Source organism: Panthera onca, chromosome E1, assembly GCF_046562875.1.
Source record: "Panthera onca isolate mPanOnc1 chromosome E1, mPanOnc1 haplotype 2, whole genome shotgun sequence".
Taxonomy (NCBI): domain Eukaryota; kingdom Metazoa; phylum Chordata; class Mammalia; order Carnivora; family Felidae; genus Panthera; species Panthera onca.
Genome location: NC_138352.1, coordinates 22,075,697 through 22,093,267, shown reverse-complemented (window position 1 = coordinate 22,093,267; position 17,571 = coordinate 22,075,697). Strand labels below are relative to the sequence as shown.

The window sequence follows — 17,571 nt, the reverse complement described above, 5'->3', positions numbered from 1 at the left end:
GGTGTGGGGATTTAGTGACTTCTACGTTGCCAAGCGGGGTGATCCGAGACAAGGAGGGAGTGGTAGAAATAAAATCTAAGAGGCCCATTAGATGCCCTCCGTTTCCCAGTCTTGAAGAAATTTCACAGGGCTGCAAAGGGAGCCTGGATCTGCCATCATCACGCGGAACGTGGTTTACCACTCACCAAGTGCCTTTCATGCACTGGGCCCCGGATGGAAAATAAAACCAAAAGAGGCCACGCCTGGTGAACCAAGGAAAGCGCAGGACTAACGTTACCACCAGTGTCCGAGGGCCTGGAACCTCAATGAGCCGTTTCAATTTTTCACTGAGCCAATGAACCCACTGGGAAAAACGATGAAGAAGATGAAAAAACATGGCGGCCCCAATGGCTCGGGATGCCGGAAGAAAGCTAGAACGACGGTCTTACCTGTTAGTGACGTGGTCAACGAGATGCTGCTTGAACATGAGGCTCCACCTCTTAATGAGGTTCAGCAGAGATGCTTTAAGGGGTCGCACGTCGATTTTCATCCAGCCGTCAAACACCTTGACGGGCTCCAGCCCGCACACTTCTTCGTAGAGCTTTTCGTAGGAGTCGATCTGTGCCTTGAACTGATGGAGGAGAGGGGGGTTCTCTGGAAGGCCATCGTCTATGTGGGCTTCCATTTCCTCGGGTGTGAGGACACGTCCATACAACAGAAACTGACTCAGAACCTCCTTCCGGTCCTCCACGTAGAGGTAGGAGTATTGGCTGAAAGTGTTCCGATAGCCACTGCAGAGGGCCATCATGCTCTGAACCCTGTCCAGGAGCGTGCTCCTCAAGCTGGCCAAGTGGGCCATGCCCTCCATGTCAACCTGGGGTGGGGGGCAAGACCACAGCAGGCGGGTTACACCAACACTTTGCACGAGGTTGCGGGGGAAAGCGGGACGGTTGCGGATTTGGTACCTGGTAGTGGAGAGAGCCGTCCTGTGGGGAAAGCCGTGGCACCAAAGACGATATTCCAAAAATGTTGGCCACCAGACCCTCGATGGTGTCGTAGAAGCCACCCTTCACTCCAGACTCCAGGGATGGAGAGAAAACTAATTCTGGTATCACTAAGCACAGCTGTGCCTCAAATATCGGGGTGACTCCAGCTTTACTTTCTGAAACACAAGGAAAACACACACACACACAAAACAAAGAAGGATGTCAAGACGGGCAAAGCGCCATACCCGTTCTCAAAGCACTCGGAACATTTTTTCCCTTAACACAAGCTGTTTGGGTATAGGAAAAATGGAAATGTAAAATTTGCTAACCCCCCGGAAAAGGTGAGGGGGGACGGTCTTGCAGTGTTTACCGACAGGGGAGCCACTGACATTTCAAATAGGCCAATTCTTGCACAGGGCCGTCCTGGGCATTGTAGGACATTTACCCTCCCGTCCTCGGAGAGCACGTCCCAGTGACTGATCAACCCAAGCCAGTCCCCTTCCACGTTCCCAGGTGCCTGGGTCGGGGGAGCGAGGCGGGGGCGGTGGAGAACAGGATGATTTTGCACAGCTCATTTCTAGGAAGCGGCTGACTTCTTCCTCGGCACCAGCCACGCGACCGCATCGGTTGTCACTAGGTGAACCGAGGCGTTCTTATCAATGGTCGCGTAAGCAAATAAATGAAAGACAACTCACAACCCTGGCCGTTCATCCTGTTCCATGAAAACAGAACTGACTTTAATTCTGTAGTCCTACGGTGATAAAAAATTTAAAAACAGTATACATAATTAATGGATCCCTGATTACTTGCTAGACTAACTTGCCCTGCTAAATTTAAATCAAAATATAACACGGAGCAAGACGTTCCAAGTACGAGATTAGCGCTTCAACTTTTATTAATAACCACTTATATTCCCAGGTTGTCTTAACTGGAAATATTCGGGAGACTGTTCTGCACAGCATGCTGCGGGTGGTGGAGACTCATCGGAATCCTCATCCCCTTCCTCCCTAGAAGCAGAGGTCAGGGTGGGCACGATTCCCTCCCCAGTGGGATGTGGGGAAAAGCGAGGGCTGCCGCCTCTGGGCTGCAGCCCTTGAGACAGCAGGGGAGTCATCGCTGTGCTCGCTCTTTTCTCCGCTCATGGACTAGAGCCTGGATGTGGCAGCGACCCAGCTCCATCACAGAAATAAAGACAAGGCAGGAACACGAACGTGGGGGAACCACAGCATGGCAGGAACCCACCCGCTAACCTGAACGCTCACCTGAGTCTAGAACTTGGGGGATAGACCTTTTTGTCCTTTAAGCCACGTTATTGATGGAGTTTTCGTTACCATAGCTTAGCCACTCACCCCAACTAAAGTAACTGGGGGATCCTCAAAGATAAGTAGGACTAGGGCCTTGCTTTGAAAACTGTAGGGACGATAGGGGGTGCCTGGGTGGCTCAGTCGGTTGAGCGTCCGACTTCGGCTCAGGTCATGATCTCACACAGTTCGTGACTTCGAGCCCTGTGTCGGGCTCTGTGCTGACAGCTCGGAACCTGGAGCCTGTGTCAGATTCTGTGTCTCCCTCTCTCTCTGCCCCTCCTCCACTTGTGCGCTCTCTCTCTCTCTCTCTCTCTCTCAAAAGTAAATAAACATTAAAAAAAATTGCAGGGATGATAAATTTGCATGACTGGATTCAGGAGGGTCCCATCAAATGCAAATTTAACTTAAGGGAATACACGGTAATCATGCCATCATGGAATCGTTTTTAAAAACACCTATAACATCACACTTTGCATTACGTGCTCAGGACATATTCTGCATTACTCTCTGTATGAGATACTGAAAACTTCACAGACCAGGTTGCGTAGGGTTTACAGGAGGTAGAAGACTCACGAGACTGTTTTGACTGTGAGATTTCTGTCCCAGGCGCTCTCATGAGAACCGAATCCCTACATGAGACGGAATGACAACATCGTGACCGTAAAAACCAGATTGTCGGGGCGCCTGGGTGGCTCAGTCGGTTAAGCGTCTGACTTCAGCTCAGGTCACGATCTCGCGGTATGTGGGTTCGAGCCCCGCGTCGGGCTCTGTGCTGACAGCTCGGAGCCTGGAGCCTGTTTCAGATTCTTTGTCTCCCTCTCTCTCTGACCCTCCCCCGTTCATGCTCTGTCTCTCTCTGTCTCAAAAATAAAAATAAACATTAAAAAAAAAAAAAAACCAGATTGTCTCAGTACAGGTCAGTCACTTTGGGACTCAGGAGGGGGAAGAGCATTTCTCAGTAGGGTGGGTAGCATCTAACCTGGGCAGGGTTTGCATTCTGAGAGGCGACAGGGAGTCCAGCCCAAGCCCTGGGAATGGTCCTGGTCTCACCAAGCACAAAAAGGTGGAAATGATAAAGGAAGCAGGGGAGACAGCCCAGGTCGGGAGAGCTAGACGGGCACGGGTCAAGTGTGGAGTCACTATGTTTAGGGACCATTTCTTATGCAGTGCCTATGGCAAGGGTGTTGGGGCATCTTCCCGGACCTTCTAGAGGACATGTGGTTGGTTCTCTATGGTGAGCACTGTCAGCGCTGCTCCCCAGAAGCCAGTTCTCTGGTCTCAGTGCCTGCGCTCTGTGCCCCACTGGCTACTCGCCCCCGGGATCCCCCCACCCCGCCATCCCAATCTTGCTGACTATACTGGAGGCTGTTTCCTGCTGCCTGATCTCCTTGATTTGGAGCTTCCTGCAACCCTGCAAACAAAGACTGTGCCGCTGACCTCAGTCACTCTACTTACCAAGACCACATGGGGTTTGCCTGTCTGAGCTACACCCAGCACCGAGCCTCGCTTCCCTCTGTATTCTCAGCCCAGGGGCCTGCACCTGCCGTCTTCTTTGGACTGGGTATCTGGACACTGACCTTGACCTATCCATTTGACCTCTGGATTCTCTCCTTGGGTTGGACTTAATATCTTAAACTCTCATCTCACCTTTATCTTCTGGCTTCAACCTATTCCCCTCGGTCTTTCCCTTTTGATTAATTCTTCAGGGTGATCCTTGCTAAGCTGCTCAGAAGCTATCAGGATATGAAGGGTTGGTCTTGTTTTTGTAAGTAGGCTTCATGCCCAGCGTAGAGCCCAATGCGGGCCCTGAACTCACCACCTCAAGATCGTGACCTGAGCTGAGATCGAGAGTTGGACACCCAAATGACTGAGCCACCCAGGCGTCCCAGAATGTGAAGGTTTAATTTAGCTTCTTCCTGAACCCTTCCGCTCTTTCCATCCCATGACTTCCTAGCCAATGTTGGCCCTGACTATATCCTCGACACTGTGCACCTTAACTCAGTTTTATCCATCAGAAATTCAAAGCAATTTTTAACCACTTCAGACGATGCCCATTACCCTTCTTAACATTCCTTTTCCTCCTGAAAGCGACCTCATCCCCAGCTGGTCTGACTCTTTTCACATAGAAACACTTCTGTTTCTTCCACTTAACCTGGCTGCAGCCTGTGTTCTCGAAAGGCCACAGAAAGAGAGTACATTAAGCTCGAAGGCACAAAATGTCCCCCTCCCAATACCATGAGGCAAGCCCAGACTCGAACCCACAACCCTGAGATCAAGAGTCACACACTTTCCCGACTAAGCCAGCCAGGCACCCCCTGAAGCTTTATTTGGATTGAATTGGCATTTATGGTTTTGCTTTTGCTAAGGGCTTCACTACCTGAGAGCCTGGTTTATCACCTGAGTTTTAAAGAGAGAGAAATCTTTTCTCTGGGAACAATTCAGAAACTCAATACCTTTGCGATTCTCCTGTGTGTAGCTCACAAAACATCCACAACATTTTGGGAAAAGTCACAAAGCACTCGATCACACTTCACTTTTGTTCAACAGGTGCCACTGTTATCTTTGCGGCAATAACACACATCCATAAGCCAGTACATACCGGTGTTTTCCAGAAGGTACTTGAGGGAGCACTCAATGGCAAGAAAAAATCCATCCAGCAACATATCATCTATGTACTTAACATAAGCCTTCCAGATATTAGAGGTTGGGTCCGCGGCAAACAGACCAAGGTTTTCCTACAAAATAAAGAAGAACGGATTGAAACCATGTTGAATAATATGGAAGGACTGGTCTAGTTCTCATTAATGGGAATGAAAACAACCTAGAGGGGGGAGAAAAGCATTCTCGTGAAAAGTTTGCTATCACACGGATGTTGAATCCATACTGTCTAATGGGTTTAATCGTTGATCGAAAGGATCACAAAGTTAATCCGTGAAGGGCAGATGGGGTCTCATCCTGTCCCTGAGGAAGGAGGAGGGGGCCCGGCCACTTTCCCAGGAAAGATGGGACGTAGGGTGTTGATTTATAAGTGCTGACGGGTACACCGTGGAGAAGCAATATCAAGACGGGAGTCAGGGCAGAGAGAAAAAGGGACGCTATGGAGAGAGGGCTTGGTGATTCAAGGCGTGTAAGAACTTTGGGGTTCAAGCAAGTAAAGCATTTCCTGGCGAGTCCTCAGAAATGAGCTGGAGGGGTTTGCTCAGGGCAGTTGGTATTAAAAGCAGCCGGCTGAGTGATTTAGAAAACGTACACACATCAAGGAATGCATGCGTGCTCTCTCCCTCCTCCCTGATCTGGTGGCGTGGGGCACACACATCCCACCTACCGCCATCATTTTCATCATTAAGCCTTGTGACATCGACTTTCTATTTATTGCACATCTTTAAAGAAAGTGGTAACTACTCTGAAGAGGTACGTTTTTTAGGCGACTCACGCCCCTTTACAAACATTTCCACGTATAAACCCCCCTGAATTAAAAAAAAATCTCATAGCAGCGCCTGGGTGGCTCAGTGGGTTAAGCCTCTGACTCTTGATCTCTGCTCAGGTTCACGATCTCACCGTTGATGAGATCGGACCCCATACCCGGCTCTGCACTGCAAGTGTGGAGCCTGCTTGAGATCCCCTCTCACTCTTTCTCCGCCCCTCCTCTGCTCGTGCTCTCTCCCAAAAATAAATTTAAAAAATCTCATTCTTTATTAAAATTTTTTTTAACGTTAAGTTTTGAGAGAGAAAGAGAAGGGGAGAGGCAGAGAGAGACAGGGAGACACAGAATCCAAAGCAGGCTCCAGGCTCCAAGCTGCCAGCACAGAGCCCGACGCGGGGCTCAAACCCGTGTACCGCAAGATCATGACCTGAGCCGTCAGACGCTTAACCAACTGAGCCACCCAGGCGCCCCTCATAGATTCTTAAATGCAGAGAACAAACTGAGGATTGATGGAGAGACGTGGGTGGGGGATGGGCTAGATGGGCATTAAGGAGGGCATCTGTTGGGATGAGCCCTGGCTGTTGTATGTAAGTGATGCATCACCGAATTCTACTCCTGAAACCAATGTTGCACTGTGTGTTAACTAACTAGAAGTTAAATAAAATATTGAAAAGAAAAAAAAGTCTCACGATCCTGTCTTTACATGATAAAACTCTAAAATTTCCAAAATGCATTAACATACCCCTTTCCTTCCTACACAGGTAGAAGAGTTTCTGAATGATTTAAAGCCCAACATCACACAAATCACAACACAGTGACAATATAGAGTTGTTCTCGGGTATTAGTAAGCCTGTATGTCTGTTTGCTTCTTTATTGTGTAAAACATTCAGTTCTGACTGCTTTGTACGGTTTTATCTCAACGTCATGCTCTCAGTATAGCTCTCCGTACCTTTCGACTCTTTACCTCAAATCTACTATGGTCAGGGGGTGGGGAGGAGGGGCAAAACTGTTGGGATTTCTGTGAACCAAGAAGAAACGGCTCCAGTTTCCGATTTTCTGGCCAAGACAGAGGGGTGAGATCAGACCTGTCCGTCCGCGACACAGATGCAGCTATGGCAGATGCAGCACAAGAAACCATTCTTGGGGGGCAATTAGATAACAGGAACATGGGGCTGTGCTCCTCGGGAGAAGGGAAATACACACACACACACACACACACACACACACACACACACACACGGTAAGTTTCACAAACCACCTGGCTCCCGACCTAGAGGCACTTTCCCAACCATGGCATGGAGAAGTAGACCGCAGTGACAGCGTCCTTCCTGATGGGCAGAAGACCACCCAGCAGTTGGGGTCTGGGGCTCCTGAGATTGCTGAATCTTCTGGAGTCTCTGGGTGGTAAGCTGCACATCCTTAGGGCCAGACTCTGCGAGGCCTGGGGGAGAACAGTTGCCAGGGTGCCGTGAAGCTGCATGGAGACTGTGTGGGCCTGCGGTAATGTATGTGGGAATATCTGGTAATATATCTGGAAAATATCTGTGTGCCTTCGGACATAAATGAGGACATCTTACAGATAGCCCAGGCACATTCTGCTGGGCCCCCAGCAACGCCGTGCTTGGGGGTTAGAGCTGCTTTGTCCTAGAGTCAAGCCCCCTCGGACCCACCCTCACAAAGCTTAAAACCGAGCCTCGGCAGGACCAGCTGACCCACCGGTAAGTTAACTGCCTGCCAAGGCAAAACACGAACCCTTTAAGGGGACTGACACTCAGATCCTAAAGTGGCATCCGACATGACTAAGATATAATAAGAAAACATCACTAGACACGCCAAGCAGCAGGAGAGTGTGACATTTAACCGAGAGAGGAAATAATCACCAACAACATACTCAGCAAATAGCCACCATACCAATCCGGGGATGCCTGTTCCTAAGACTTGTTTCATGGAGACAAAAAGGAACTTCTGTCACATTAAAAACAAAAACAGACGCAGAAAATAAAACGGATGTTGGAATCAGGAGACAAGCATGGCATAATTTGATTAGAAACTCAAATTTGGGGCACTTGGGTGGCTCAGTGGGTTAAGCGGCCGACTTTGTTTGGCTCCGGTCACGATCTCACGGTTCATGAGTTCGAGCCCTGCCTCGGGCTCTGTGCTGATGGCTCGGAGCCTGGAGCCTGCTTCAGATTCTGCGTCTCCCTCTCTCTCTGCCCCTCCCCGCTCATGCTCCATGTCTCTCTCTGTCAAAAATAAATAAAAAATTTAAAAAATTTTTTCTTAATTAAAAAGAGAAAAAAGAAACTCCTCCAATTTAATGAAAAACAGGTTCAATAAGCCACATACTCCAAGCTGGGTGAACAGAAAGTAAACCTATTTAGGCACATTGTAGTGAGGCAGAAAAAAGAAATCCAAGGATTTTTTAAAAAAGAATCTAGGGGCGCCTGGGTGGCTCAGTCGGTTAAGCGTCCGACTTCAGCTCAGGTCACGATCTCGAGGTCCGTGAGTTCGAGCCCCGTGTCGGGCTCTGGGCTGATGGCTCAGAGCCTGGAGCCTGCTTCTGATTCTGTGTCTCCCTCTGTCTCTGCCCCTCCCCCGTTCATGCTCTGTCTCTTTCTGTCTCAAAAATAAATAAAACGTTAAAAAAAAATTTTTTTTTTTAAATAAATAAATAAATAAAAATAAAAAAGAATCTATTAAAAGAAGCCTGGGAGAAACAATACACTGCATATCCAGGAGCAAAGATACCAATTGCAGCTGGCTTCGCATCAGAAACATCGGAGGGGAGGAGACAAGGAAATAACTTGTGGAGGGAAAATAAAACCGTCTACGCAGAATTCTAGATCTAATGAAACTATCCGTCAAAACCAGAAGTGACACAAGGACATCTCAGATAAACAAAAAACTGAGAGAATGGGTCGTTAGCAGACTGGAAGTGCAAGAAAAACTGAACGGAGTTCTTCAGGCTGCAGAGAAATGACTCCAGGTGGCAAGTCAGTTTTTACAGAAAAGGGGAAAAAAATAAGTCTGGAAATGGCGAGTCTGTGGGTGGATCTAAAATACCAGAAGTATTTTTTTCTTGAGTTTTTTTTTTTTTAACGTTTATTCATTTTTGAGAGATGGGAGACAGACAGAGTATGAGTGGGGGAAGGGCAGAGAGAGAGGGAGACACAGAATCGGAAACAGGCTCCAGGCTCTGAGCCGTCAGCACAGAGCCCGACGCGGGGCTCGAACCCACGCACCGTGAGATCGTGACCTGAGCCGAAGTCGGACGCTTCACCGACTGAGCCACCCAGGAGTCCCTTTTCTTGAGTTTTTAAGGCAAAAATATAGAATACTCTACAAGGTCTGGGATTTAGTGTGGGATTTGTTACACACACACACACACACACACACACACACACCCCAACAGTGCCAAAGATGAACGGGGGTGTTTGAATTGAACCATACTGTGGCTACGTTCCTATATTTCATGGGAAAACAATCACTGATTGTAATTAGAGACCTATAACCCACAACAACCATTGCAAATGTAATGCAATGACAGCATCATTAAAGTAAAAGATGGGATACCCATTGAGAAATCAGAATAGGATATTTTTAAAAATAGAGAATAACAGGGGCACCTGGATGGCTCAGTCAGCTGAGTGTCTGACCTCAGCTCAGGTCATGATCTCGCGGTGAGTTCGAGCCCCACGTCGGGCTCTGTGCTAACAGCTCAGAGCCTGGAGCCTGCTTCGGATTCTGTGTCTCCTCCTCTCTCTGCCCCTCCCATGCTCATGCTCTGTCTCTATCTCTTAATAATAAATAAACGTTAAGTAAAAAAAAAAATAGCGAATAACAAGAAGGAAGGAACAGAGGAGCAGAACAACACAACAGAGATGAAGCAAACAGGAAATAGCAAGATGGTAGGGCTAAATCCAAGCACACCCATAATTACACTAACCGTAATAGTCTAAACATCCCAGTTAATAGGCAGAGTTGTTAGGAAAGTAAGTTTCTACTATACCGTCTATAAGAGAAGGAATCAGAAAGTCGTGATATTATAAATGTGTCTATATTAAAAGAGCATCACAAACTTGATGAAAACTCGGACCGCACTAAAGGGTTACACAAATCACCTAAAGTCACAGGCGGAGATGTTAACACGGCCCTTTCGGTAATTGGTAGAACACACAGACAAGAAATCCTGAAACCATACAGAGGATCTGAACAACAGTATCAACCACTTTGAACTTTAACGGAGATTCATAGAGCACTACACCCAACAACGGAAGAATGAAGGCATTGTCAAGTGTACAAGCAATGTGCAGTAAGATGGGACAGTATTCTAGGTCATGGAACAAGTTTTGGCGAATTCCAAATGATTTGGATCTTACAGAGTACTTTCTCTGGCCACAATTGGACTGAACTCAAGGTCGATTTCACTAAGCTATCCAGAGAAGCCCTGAACATATGGAAATGAAACAGTGTGCTTCCAAATGACCATTAAACAATGAGTCACGAGCAGAAAAATTTAAGAGTGAACGACAATGCAAATGAGGCACATGATATTTGTGGAATGCAACTAAAATACAGCTAAGAGAGAAAATTACATCAAATGCTTGTATCAGAAAAGAAGAAAGGCTTAGAATCAATACCCTAAGTTTCTGCCCTTGGCGGGTAGGGGGAGAATGAAAAGGGGAGAACAACCTCAAATTAAGGAAAGAAGGGATAAAGCACAAAGAACAGAAATTAATGAACTAGAAGGGCGCCTCAGTGGCTCAGTTGGTTAAGCGTCCAACTATTGATTTTGGCTCAGGTCACGATCTCGCAGTTTGTGAGTTCGAGCCCCGAGTCGGGCTCCGAGCTGACAGTGCAGAGCCTGCTTAGGATCCCCTCTCCACCCCCTCTCTACCCCTCCCCTGATCGTGCTGTCTCTCTCGCTCTCTCAAAATAAAGTAAAACTTAAAAACAAATTAATGAATTAGAAAACAGATAAACAAAATTAACAGAGTCAAAGTACAGCATGTTACTGTGATTCAAACCACAGCTAATCAAAAATAGCAACTGTGATCCATTATGGACTCTAGGGTTCTGTACTTGGCATCTCCTTCTATGTCCTCGGGGTTTGGCGTGGGACTTAGGTCATGCGGTGACACCGTTACGACAGTATTAATTTTGACACACTGGTACCAGAATGTGACTTTTCTCTCTACCGATCTGTTAGCTTTAGTTCTCTCGCTCGCACTATAAACTTCTACCCTGAATGCAGAAGTCACGGGATCTGTTGAGCGTTCTAATTTTCAAATCACTTACTGCATCCAAACACTTCCTGACGCTTTCCCTCTGCGAGTGGTAGGTGCATCCGACAGGCTACACCTCGTTATTACCTGAACGAGGGCATGAATCTTAAGTCCAGATTCTTTGATGAGATCGTAGTATCTTTCCATCCGGTTGCGCTGGTCATCCATGGAAAGGAGACATTCCTTTTTTCCATCTTTTCTCTTAAATATCGGAGACACCCATGTTTTCATGATGTTTTGAATCTCTTCCACATTGTCTTGGGCTTTCTGAATCCTTTGTTCGAGATCATGAACGCTGTTGGTGATTTGAATGACATAATCCCAAATGCCTGCTCCCCAAAAGAAATACATTTAATTGAAAGAGTTAAAGGTCTAGTCGCTACGGAAGGTACGGATTTAATATCTGTAGGTTTCAAAAGGCTTTCTTGCACAAGCTATTTTGTTAGCACCAGAGTCTTTTTCTTCCTGGCTGTGTTGAAAAGCCAGTGCTTACCATCACCCTGCTTACGGAGGAAAAGAAACGAGGAGGTAATGCTTACCAACCAAGTGCACAGAAATCGTCATAGTTGCTGGGGCACACCAGTGCACCATCATGATTGTATTTGGGTTATGGACCTTCTGAAAAGCACTTTCGCCTCATTAAATGTTGAAAACAGGGGCGCCCGGGTGGCTCAGTCGGTTAAGCGTCCGACTTCGGCTCAGGTCATGATCTCATGGTCTGTGAGTTCGAGCCCCGTGTCGGGCTCTGTGCTGACAGCTCAGAGCCTGGAGCCTGCTTCCGATTCTGTGTCTCCCTCTGTCTCTGACCCTCCCCCATTCATGCTCTGTCTCTCTCTGTCTCAAAAATAAACATTAAAAAAAAAAATTAAAAAAAAAACGTTGAAAACATTGCTCCCTCTTGCATATAAAATAAAGTTCTAATTCGTTTAATATGGCATTCCAAGACTTCTGTGAGTTGATGGTGACCTCCTTTGCAAACATGAACTCTTTCGAGGACTCTAATGAGAATTAGTCTCCCTCCCCTGTGATTTGGCACACTTTATTTTTAACTCTGTGAAGGCTTTTTATCATAGCCTGTCTTGGGTGATTTATGGTTGTACATATGTCTGTTGGCGCCACTAAACGTGAGTTCTTTGAGGGTAGGAGCCACGTCCCATACACCTCATATTCCAAGTGCCGTTGAGGTCCCTTACATAGTACCCTGCAAAAGTTAATCCATCAGTGAAAGTACTGAATTGGAAGAAACACAAGAAATAAATCATGGTACCCTCACTTAAGATGTCTACAATCTAGGGGTGCTTGGCTGGCTCAGTCGGTGGGACATGGGACTCTTGATCTCAAGGTCATGAGTTTGAGCCCATGTTGGGGGTAAAGATTACTTAATAAATAAAAAAAAGTTTTAAAAAAAGGTGTCTATATTTCAGTGGGAAAAATTAAGTGACAGTGATGATATAAGAAAAGCCCTCGTTCACGGAGTGCCCAATATATGTTGGAGACCTCAGGGTATGTCACGCAAACCCTGAGCCTCCCCAAACGTGTGGCGGCAACATCTTCTCAGTCTACCAATCCTATCCGAAGAGAAGGAAGACAAGGAATACTAGCCCTTCTGGCCTTCTCTGCTTTGGATACATGTCTCAGAGGCTAGGCTTGAGTTTCAAGCACAAATCCGGTTACTGGGGGAGTCATTAGAGTTCTACCAACTTTATCAGGATCCTGACCCCCAACCCCCTCCCCAGATTCCAGGCAGTGCCCTGCTACCTTCCGTTTTCCAGTTCAGAGTCTCTTCTGCAGCTTTCAGGCAGAGATCGATATTCCCCAGCTCTTTCTCCAGTAACGGCAATTCCACGTCTACGAGAGTTTTCATAATCCTGTTGTACCAATTCGCCATCACTTCCAACTTCGCCACGAGCTGCCGATAGAATTCCCTGGAGGAGAACATGGCTGCTGCTGTCTCAGGAACATGTCGCATCTGCCTCGATTCAAGATAACTCATTTCCTTCAGCACTGAAGTCAGCTGGAGAAGCAAATCGGCATTAAAGTGGTTACAGCCCCATGGCAGTAAAGGGTGGCAATCATCAGTCAAGGACTAGAAAACCCCAGGGGCCCAAAGACCTTCGTAACGGGTCCCCTCGTAATGTTTGCTCCTACCTGCTCCTTCCATCTAGAGAAGGGGAACCGAGTTTTGAAATTGAGAAAGCAGACGCAGCAAGGCTTACCAAGTCCGTCAAGTCCGTCAATCCCAAAGAGTAACAAAAACAACGCTGGACAGATTACCCTGATGCTTTCCGGCACATGGCTGATGCAGTGACGGGCTCACCCCAATGAGGTCACGCACACACAGACACGGACAGAACTGAGAGGAGATGCTATTGTACGAGTTTAATTGTTAAATGGAACTGTTGGAAACAGCCCTTCGTTTCTGTGAGCCTGTGCCGGCACGCCTTTGTGTCACTCAGGCCTCTCTGAATGTCTGTGGGCACGGAGTTCAGTGGAACTGAACGGTGAGAGGCGAAGCAGACGTGGGCCAATGGAAAAAGAGACCTCTGGCTGGGTTGCCAGGTATTGGGGTCTTCGCTGTTTATTGCGTTTACCTCTGAACCCACGAGGACAGATGTGTATTAGTGTGGGCAACAAAACACCCCAGAGATACTTCCCACCCGCCTCCCACTCCCCTCCCCTTTGCATGGAGACACCTGGGCTCCCAGCTCTCCTCGCAGTGGCTCTGGGTCAGTGCTCCGCTGCGGCCCAGCCAACCCTACTCAGGATGAAGGCAAATGCTAACCATCTGGTGGGGAAATGGCTTCAGTGTCCTACTTTGTTTGAAATAAGCTCAAGACGGATATTAAAAATTTCAGTGTAAAAACTGAAAACAGAAAATTAAAACATCAGGGCTACTTATATAATACTGAGGTGGAGAAGGCCCTTCCAAACATACAACCGGAAAATAAAATATAAAAGGTTGCAGGCATTAAATATCGTTCACATAATAAAACGGCACATTTCAACAGGTCTGAAACACATGCAATGGATTTCTTAATATGCGACAAATATTTCCCAAATATTCTAACAAATTCACAGGAAAAGACGGCACTTCCACTCCGAAGTGGGCAAGAGACATGAACAAGTGATTTGTAGAAGAACTATGACCGGCCAATGAACAGATGAGAAGGTTCTACTTTACTAGTGGCCAAATACAAATTAAAACAACGTTGAGATACTATATATATATCTATATATCTATATATATATATATAGATATATAGATATATATACACACACACACACACACAATACTATATATATATATATATACACACACACACAAAAAAAATAAATACAAATTAAAACAATGTTGAGATACTATATATATATATATATATTTTTTTTTTTTTTTTTTTTTTTTTTTAGTTCGACAGGCTGGGGGTGATTTGAAGAAATGGATATCTTCCTCGAAGAGATATGACCGAGTTCCATCTTCCTGAAGAACCAATTGATGATGTAGATGTGAATCCTCACAATGTGAACACCCTTTACCCCATTTCCAGGCCTTTATCCCACATAAATCATCGAGGACGGACACAACAATAACTAAGGATGTTTCCTGTAGCTTTATTTATACTGTATTTTATTTCTTTCCAACATGCTTCAACGTTAAGATTCTCTATTATTTCATTTCCAACCAGGGAAGAAAAATGTGGTTAAACTATAAACACGTGCCATTTTCAGAGATGCGAAGATGTAACAAAAAAAGAAAAAGTGCATCTTTCGATCAGTGAAATACAGATTGATAAAACGAGAAAATAATTTCAATATCCAATAATAGGGCATTTAAAACACTTTAAATAATTTGCAAAAGAATTTTTTTTCTGGCCCCAGAGGGGCAGATCTGATCATGTCCCTCTAGAATGATACATGTGTTACTGTTCATTCTTACTAGCACGGCCACTGTCATGTTGCTCGAAGCTGGAAACAGGGACACATACAGCTCCTCTTTGACTTGTGTTTGGTCGTCTCCCCTTAACTCACTTTATAATTCAGGTATTCCCTCTCCCCCTTTCTTCTTTCACTCTCCCCTCTTTCCTTCTACCACCTACGAACACTTCGAAAGTGCCTACTATGTGCTGCACATTGGGAGAGAGAAAGAGTCCTTGCTCTGGAGTATACAGAGGAGGAGTATACGGTCTCGTATACTCAAAACTGTCTCCTCCTGAGGGCTTCATTCCTACAATTATAACCTCTGGACTGTGGCTTTGTGGGTAACCCAGACCCTCCTCTGTTTGGGCATTTAACAATCAACATTGCTCACGGTGAATGCTGATAAAATTATGCCAAGGAGCTAAATGAGTCAAACGACAGGCTTATGTGCTACCAAAGTGAAGAAATGGACCCTCCAACCCCCTTTGTTGACTCTGATCGTCGTCGGAGTCGATGCTCTACTTAAACTGTAATTTTCTCAAAAGACAATCACATGCTATCAGCTTAGTTTCCGGCTCTCTCTACCTTGAGAACACGCCATTGATACAGAAGTCGGTGACTGCGTTTAGCTCAGCGTGGCCTATACTTTTAAGTTTGTTTTTTTTTTTTTCCAATATACTTCCTGATATGGGCTGGCTTTTGGTTATCACGTTCTCTGGCATGAAGTTTTCCACATTGCTACAGCCCACAGTGGTCTTCAACTCTTCTGATCACCTAGAGCAGGGCCTCTCAATCTCAGCACCCCTGACACTTTCAGACAAAACTCCTGCTTGTGGGGTGCCGTCCTGAGTGTCGTGGGAAGTTTAGCTGCATCCTTAAGAATCTGCTCACCCTACACCATTGGCACCCAGTTCATGACGGACAACCAAAATATCTCCAAGGGGACTAAATTGCCCCAGGTGAGAACCAGTAATCCAGAGTCTTATTTCCAAAGCTACTCCAAGGAGATTTATCACATATAATCTAATAAAGGTAGACTTTTGCATGTTGAGGTCCTAGCTCCCAACTAGCTGGTGGGTTCCTTGAGGGCAGGCGTAGCAATACCTGTTACCTATTTAAATACTTTCTTGAATTCCAGATGGTGCATACCTAGAATAGGATATGTAAACTTCTGGATGAATTTATCTTGGACGCAATTGCCGTTCTAACTTTGAATGTGGAGTCGAGTTCATAACAAAGCTGTTATCACCCAACTATGAAAGTTTAAAACATATTCTGCTGTATTTTCTGTTGTGCAAAATTGACACAAACGTATTGACCAACCACGGAGAAAAATGAGGACACTGGACAACGTAAGGAAACAACGCACCGCGGGATTCATCCCGAAAGGGAGATCCGGGGTGGAAATTCTCTCGGGCAGCTTCTGCAATTTCTTATAAAACGCCTCTGTTGCCTTTGAAATCAGCAGAGTTAAAGGAGTCTCTTCAGGAACCCACAAGGAAATTCCTGCTGCCTTACCTGTGGGTTAAAGTTGACGGCAATCTGCTTCGTCTCTGGGTCACGTTTCAGAAGTGGCTGGGAAAGATTGTACTGTGACTTCTCTGACACGGTCTGACACCAGTCTTCATAAAGTCTCGTCTCGTACCTGCGAGGACCAGAGACAACAGTCACCTCTGAAGCACCCTCCCAGCGCCTGGCAATGACCCGCTGAAGACAGAGATCTATTAATGTGTGTATGACCTAGATATCTACATAGGTACTGTGCACGTCTGTAACAAAAACTGAAGGTACCATCAGAAAAATGCCTGGCTACGTTCTTAGGTCAAAGTCATTGACTCGGCTTTCAAAAGGTAACACAGCTGAAATGAGAACCCGGTCGAGAGGCTCCATGCAATCTTTAGAGGAGATAAAGGGAGTTGTGATTAGTCTCATTAACCACGGGAAGAAGTTATTGGGCAAGATTTGCTCTCACAGTAATCATGCAGCTCAGACATCCGTCACTCAGCCGTTACCCGATGACTGAAAACGTGATGAATAAACACCCCACGGTAAATGGAGCGAAGGCCCTGGACCACGGGTAAACACGGAAAATATAAAAGAACAATCCTGGAGAGATGTACCGGGCATCTAGTGGCGGGGATGAGAGTGTGACAAGGAGAATGCCAGGAAGGCTGCACGGAAGAGGGGCTGAGGCGAGGCTTGACGGAGTCTCAAAGGATGAGTACAGGTAGGAGAGTGAAAGGGAAATGGATGTCCCCCAGCAGAAGCATCAGCACCACCACAGGGCAGAGAAGAGACACATGGAGCGTGATCTTGGAAGGGCTGAGGCCGGAGGGGGGAAGGGACGAGGCTGGAGAGGGAGGCAAAGGCCACAGCGAGGGCTTTTCGGGTCACGTGAAAGTGACAAGAGCCAGTGGGAGGCGCTGGAGGGCTCCCCAGCCCGGGCATGCGGTGACATCACCGGATTGGCTGAGACTGCGGGCATCACAGCCTGAACCACAAGACTTAACCGCAGCTTTAGAGCAGGAACTAAGAGTCCGTGTGAATTGTCATTCTTCTGTTTTCTCCGTAAGAGGACGCAGGAAGTACTTTTAAAACTTATTTTCTCTTTGCGTAGCACAAACCGTTGCTTTCTGCTTCGCGAGCGGCTGCTGTGACTTCCCGGGACACCGATCTCC

General features: G+C 46.5%; 1 protein-coding gene across 1 annotated transcript in view; it reads right to left on the bottom strand.

Moving 5' to 3' along the window:
- DNAH9 (dynein axonemal heavy chain 9) overlaps positions 1 to 17,571 on the bottom strand; it is a 329,272-nt gene that overhangs the window by 272,606 nt on the left and 39,095 nt on the right. The window contains exons 12-17 of the mRNA XM_078437738.2: positions 16,412 to 16,538; positions 12,737 to 12,992; positions 11,066 to 11,307; positions 4,869 to 5,004; positions 945 to 1,141; positions 429 to 853 (exon numbers count right to left, since the gene is read on the bottom strand). Coding sequence (XP_078293864.2) covers positions 429 to 853; positions 945 to 1,141; positions 4,869 to 5,004; positions 11,066 to 11,307; positions 12,737 to 12,992; positions 16,412 to 16,538 — 1,383 coding nt within the window. The remainder of the gene's footprint in view (positions 1 to 428; positions 854 to 944; positions 1,142 to 4,868; positions 5,005 to 11,065; positions 11,308 to 12,736; positions 12,993 to 16,411; positions 16,539 to 17,571) is intronic.